Here is a 6,252-nt window from a genome sequence, read left to right on the forward strand (position 1 = left end):
CACACTTCCCAGGGTAACCACTAACAGCTGCTTTTGGGCAGTCTTTAGATTAATTTCATTGTGTGGACAACTCTGGCATTGGCCACAAGATGGCAACAGAAAGACAGCACTACTGGAATGGAGATTTCATTAACAGAATGGTGTTAGTTTAATATTGTCCTCCTGAGTTAATGTCACACTATGGGTGTCTGGTGAGACAAGGCTGCTCCTGAAGCACTTAGGGTTGGGACATTTTGATTTACTCTCTTTCCTAAGAACATTAGTATTGTTGGACTCCTGTTCCCCTTCTGTTTGGTTTCTGTCAAAGCTGAATGGATCTGCCCCACGGTTCTCTCTCTTTTCTGTTGGTAAAAGTCTGTCGTCAATAATGGGCCAATGCAGGTCAGTCACTGGGGATAGCTATCCTGCCCATGCACGGGCAATAACATTCTGGTTGTGAAATATCATTTTTAACTACCTGACAAAAAAGTACTCACAATTACCAGCAAAAATTCTGACCGCTTACTGATTAGATGGGACTATCGTTGTGTCATGCGCATAACTTTCCCTTTTAACAATCAGTGACGATTGCCTGCCAAAAATCAGAGAGCTAGATCTCAGCCTCTGTATCAACTCATGCTCCGTAGGAATTTTCTTATAACTGAAAACATTCAGCACAGCAGCAGCAGACACACACCCCCGTTCAGACCCAATGGACAATAATAATATTCTGAGAAAAACAGAGCTCTCTTTGTCCAGGCGGCAGTTTCAGAAGTGAATATACCATCTCACAGGACAACAGTTGGGAAGGTGCATGCTGGCCAAAGACAGGACTTCTGCTCGAATAGGATAGTTTTGTACTCTATTGCGACAGTATCTTTGGGTATCAGTGGGTATGCAGGAGAACGGGAGGCACATAGAAAGCATGCATTATTCAGGAAGTGAGGTAAACTCTAAAGTCTCTGAACACAAAGCAGGATCCCCTACTATTGATGATCACCAGCAATAAATGATGCAACAGGTAGACATAACCAGGGGAAAGAGAACTTTGAAAAACACACAGAGACACGTCACATGAGGCAGCTCTGGAGTTTGTCCCTTAGCAGCCTGGCCTCTGCTTGTTTCTCAAACCCCTGGTCTTACCAAAAACAATTCCTCCTCAAACCTGACCCACTTTCTCCGTTTCCGCTCATCATGCTACAATTTAGAGCATTTTTTAAACAGATGCTTTGATATAATAGGTGAGGGAGCCACCACAGAGTGGGGGCACAAGCACCTGGCTCATAGGACCCACTGTTGACCTGCTCTCTTACTGCCACACTCCAGCCAGCCCGTGTGCCATGGCCAGTCCTGTCAGGGGGCTATGTCAGGTGGCCACAGGAGATTGTACATGTGAAATCTGCAGAGAGCTCTGAGTACATTAGCACTTGAATCTTAGAAATACACAACCTCATTGTAACATCTCACAGCAGCAGGAAATTTCACAAAACTAATGTGCAGTAAATTTACATGCATTTTGCATAAGGGTGAGGTTTCCTCACAGAGCACACATAAATGTTTCAATTTCCATCCCAGGTTTACGAACAAGCTTTTCAAACCACAGTCTGGCAAGATGATCTCACACACGCCCCTTGTCTGGCTGCTGGTTCTCTGGATTCAGGGTAAGAAATTAAAAGATAAAGCATTTGAAAACCTAATAATCCATATCACTGAACATAAAAAAATGTTGCCACTTGGATTTATTTGATGTGAATTATTTGAATATTTGATGTGTTGTATTTTAGTTTAAACTGCCACTGGCAAATTCAAACTGTGTTTCAGTGTTTGAACACTCATCATCTCCAGCATTGTATCACTGTTCATTCCATACCCATCTTCTCTCTTCATCCAGACTCCTCTGGGCAAACTGTGATGACTCAGTCCCCGGAATCTCTGGCAGTGCCAGTGGGAGGGAGAGTCTCTATCAACTGCAAAGCCAGTACGAGCGTTGGCAGTTACATAAACTGGTACCAACAGAAACCTGGACAAGCTCCCAAACTTCTTATCTACTACGCCACCAACCTCCAGTCGGGGGTCCCAGCCCGGTTCAGCGGCAGTGGGTCTGGCACTGATTTCACATTCACCATCAGCAGCGTAGAAGCTGAAGATGCTGGAGATTATTATTGCCAGCAGAGTAACAGCTTCCCTCTCACAGTGATACAGACCAATACAAAAACCTCCCTGCTCTCTGCAGCGTGCATTTCAGTTACTGTTTGCTGCAGATATCTCTGAGGTTTTCATATGTTCTATCAAACGTGAAGGAAGAGGGTCACTTATTCTATATCTAAACACACAGTAAAAAGGAGAACACCAAAAGACTCAAAGAGTTTATATAATCATATAGACATTTGTATGTACAGAGAACTGAGAGACCTCACAAATAATTTCATCAAAAGATTATATTAGCAAGACAAGGCCAGTCATCACCTTTTGGGGTCGAGCCTTTTCTCCTTCTTCTCTCGCTTGTCTGCTTTGTCTTTTAGATTGTAAATCCTTATGGGAAGGCCTGCATTATGCTTATGGAGTCCCTAGCAGAAGGGGGCATTACGAGAAAGGTTAACAACAAATAAAAAAAAACATCTGCCTTCAATCAATTAATGGAGATGTTCTATACAGTTTACTGCACTTGACCTAAACCAGATCCATCATTACCACTATTCAAAATTGGATTGGACAGAGCACAGGAGACCATGCAAAAACACAGAGGAAGCTCAAATTCCTAATGAAATTTTCCACCTTTCGCTCCTATGATTCTGCTATCCTGGGGCTGCTGTGGGGAGCTAAATATTTTGGCTTGTAACGGTGTCTTTAAAAACAAGTACACATTAAAGGATGAACATAGCTGCTTCTAGAAAGGAGCCCTCTGATTAGAAACATGCCAAGCTAAATCTAAAATGACTTCCATGTCCTTTCTCAGGATGGTGGTGTAATTTTTCTGGGCTATGGATGGCTAAGTTTCTCTTAAAACAACAGCCCCCGGAAGATGATGATCTAAGAAAAGGATCATTTCCAGACTCTAGCCTGACAGAGGCAATTTACATAGCTTGGCCTCTTCCCATTTTCACACCGAGTGCCATTTCCTCACTGCTCTGAGCAGGGATTATAAATCTACCGGGTTGCATTTTACATTTCACTGTGGGGCTCTGAGCTTCTTGTCACCCAGAAGAGTCAAGATGATTTCACACACACACGGCTTTTCCTGATGATGATGTTTTTTCCAGATCCAGGGTAAGAAAGAATAAAAATATGAAGTCTGAAAAACCTTGGTAGTTGACCTGGCATGGGACACAATTCCTAGTATGTTTAATTGTGAAATGTACATTTAAAACATATTGGGAAAACCACAGATTTTCTTTCTGTTTCTACACACCAGTGGAGAGATTGTTACAACTCAGTCCCTTCAGTCAGGGTAGGAGAAAGCATTGTTATCAGTTGCAAAGCCAGTTCGGGGCTTACTGATGAAATAGCCTGGTACCACCAGAAATCTGGAAAAGCTTCTAAATCTATTATCTATGAAGCTTCTTCTAGCCTTATGGGGGTCCCAGCCCGGTTCAGTGGCAGTGGATCTGGCACTGATTTCACATTCACCATCAGCAGTGTTGAAGCTGATGATGCTGGAGATTATTACTGTCAGCAGTATAACAGCTGGCCTCTGACAGTGATACAGACTAGTACAAACACCTCCCCATGCTGCGTAGGGTGGCTTGTGCTGGCCAGCTGTTCTACACTCATTCTGCATAGGCCTCTATACCTGGAAAGCACCTCTAGCTCTGACATTCTTCATTCAGTTCTGTATGTGCAAGCAGTGAGACAACTTTTGTCATCCCTTTCTTTGTGCAGCCCATTTCTGCTGGTTTTGTATATTCCACCATACCGATGATGTTCCCATTAAAATGTCAGTATTGATCAGTTTGATTGTACTTAGATTTCATATATAAATCTTTTTAAAATGATGATCTTAAGAGTCCACTTTGCTTAATAATCAGTCTGTACCAGAGCCAGATTATATTGGAAATTATGATGATCATTATTCTACCCTATTTTGCTGAAATGGAATTGTCTCAGCCAATCAGGGCTCACAAATGTGTTACAGTTATTGACACACCTGTGTTCTGTAGGACTGCCACCACCCCACCCACTCCATCAGCTCTGCTGTAGTTGAAGTAAGGGGACAAGACTGGGCGAGGCTGAGTGTGAAGTATTCTGGAGAGAGGCTGCCCGGTAGCTCTTTTAAACACTGATTCCTCTTTCCCCTCAGAGGGGCTGCAGCTGTGACTGGGGCCTCACACATAAACACAAAAAGAATGTACAAGGCCTAGGGCCAGATTGTTCCAGACATGTCCTGGTCCAATCAGGAGCCCTCATTTTCAAACAATGGGGCCTCGGTTGGACTCCCAAACTGCACATCTTAGTGCTCAGATCAACACACAGGAGCAGAAATTCCCCTTCCATGAGCCTACATCACAAATTGAGCATCAACATGTGGGGTTTGGACTAACACAGCTCTGTGGTGGAAAATTGGCCCCAAAATATCAACTTCATATTGAAATGTATCACTGGAGAACTAAAAGGGAAGATGTGCATCACAATCAAAGCATGCAGCAGACCATACAGTATCGCACTCTCCAGGGTAACACGCTAACAGCTGTTTTTGGGCAGTCCTTTGGTTAACTAAATTCTGTGGACAACTCTGGCATTGGTCACTAGGTGGCAATAGAAAACCAGCACAACTGGAACAGAGATTTCATTAACAGAATGGTGTAAGTTTAATATTGTCCTCCTGAGTTAATGTCACACTATGGGTGTCTGGTGAGACAAGAGGCTGCTCCTGAAATACTTGGGGTTCGACAGCTTGATTGCTCTCTTTCCTAAGAACATTGGTATTGTTGTACTCCTGTTTCTCTTGTGCAGTAATACTCATGGCACCAATGATGTGAGGGATTCAAAATTCAGAGAGAGAGAGAGAGAGAAGTTGTTTGGTCTCTGTCAAAGCTGAATGGATCTTCCCCAAGGTTCTTTCTTCTGCTGGTGAAAGTCTGAGGTCAATAATGGGCCAGTGTCGGTCAGTCACTGCTCACGCCCCACCCCCGGTCAATAACATTCTGGTTGTGAATAACCCTTTTTAACTAACTGACAAAAAAGTACTCACACAATTACCAGCAAAAACTTTGATCCCTTACTGAATAGACGGGACTTCCGTTGTGTCATGTGTGTAACTTTCCCTTTAAATAATCAGTGACAATTGCCTGCTAAAAATCAGAGCGCTAGATCCAAAGGTGAAAGTAAGCCAGTATGGTCTGGTACAGTGTACTGGCAAGAACCAGTATACAGCCGACCGTACCGACAGGGGGCAGCTTTCCCAGGCCGGCCCAGGGATTTAAAGGTCCCGCCTCTTCCGGTGGAGGCCCCACTCCTTTCCGGTTGAGGATCACGCCCCTCTGCTCAAGACTCCGGCGTACCAGTAAGTCCTTTAAGTTACTTTAACACCTGGCTAGATCTCAGCCGCTGCATCAACTCATGCTCAGTAAGGATTTTCTTATAATTGAAAATACTCAGAACAGCTGCAGACACACACACCCCTTCATACCAAACAGACAATAATAATATTCTGAGAAAAACAGAGCTCTCTTTGCCCAACATGGCAGTTTCAAGAGTGAATGTACCATCTTACAGGACAACAGCTTTAAATGAAGCTTCGTAAACATTTTAAAAACCTTATTTACTTTACATACAACAGTAGTTTAGTTATATATTGTAGACTTCTAGAAAGAGACGTTCTAAAAAGGTTAAAATGTATTACTGGCACGCAAAACCTTAAATTGGAGTGAATTAATGAAGACTTGGCGCACCACTTCTGAAAGAACAGGAGTACTTGTGGCACCTTCTTGACTAATAAATTTATTTGAGCATAAGCTTTCGTGGGCTACAGCCGACTTCTTCGGATGCATAGACTGGAACATATATTGAGGAGATATATATATATACATACAGAGAGCATGAATTGTTGTCTTACCAACTCTGAGAGGCCAATTAAGTAAGAGAAAAAAAAACTTTTGAAGTAATAATCAAGATAGCCCAGTACAGACAGGTTGATAAGAAGTGTGAGAATACTTACATGGGGAGATAGATTCAATGTTTGTAATGGCTCAGCCATTCCCAGTCTCTATTCAAACCTAAGTTGATTGTATCTAGTTTGCATATCAATTCCAGCTCAGCAGTCTCTCATTGGAGACT

General features: G+C 42.9%; 1 gene segment (V, D, J or C); it reads left to right on the forward strand.

Annotated features, from left to right (window-relative positions):
* Positions 1-1,576: 1,576 nt before the first annotated feature.
* LOC128837976 (probable non-functional immunoglobulin kappa variable 6D-41) lies at positions 1,577-2,250 on the forward strand. The segment is given in 2 exon segments: positions 1,577-1,640; positions 1,871-2,250. Coding segments are annotated over 2 exon segments (429 nt in total).
* Positions 2,251-6,252: the final 4,002 nt, after the last annotated feature.

Source organism: Malaclemys terrapin, chromosome 5, assembly GCF_027887155.1.
Source record: "Malaclemys terrapin pileata isolate rMalTer1 chromosome 5, rMalTer1.hap1, whole genome shotgun sequence".
NCBI lineage: Eukaryota > Metazoa > Chordata > Testudines > Emydidae > Malaclemys > Malaclemys terrapin.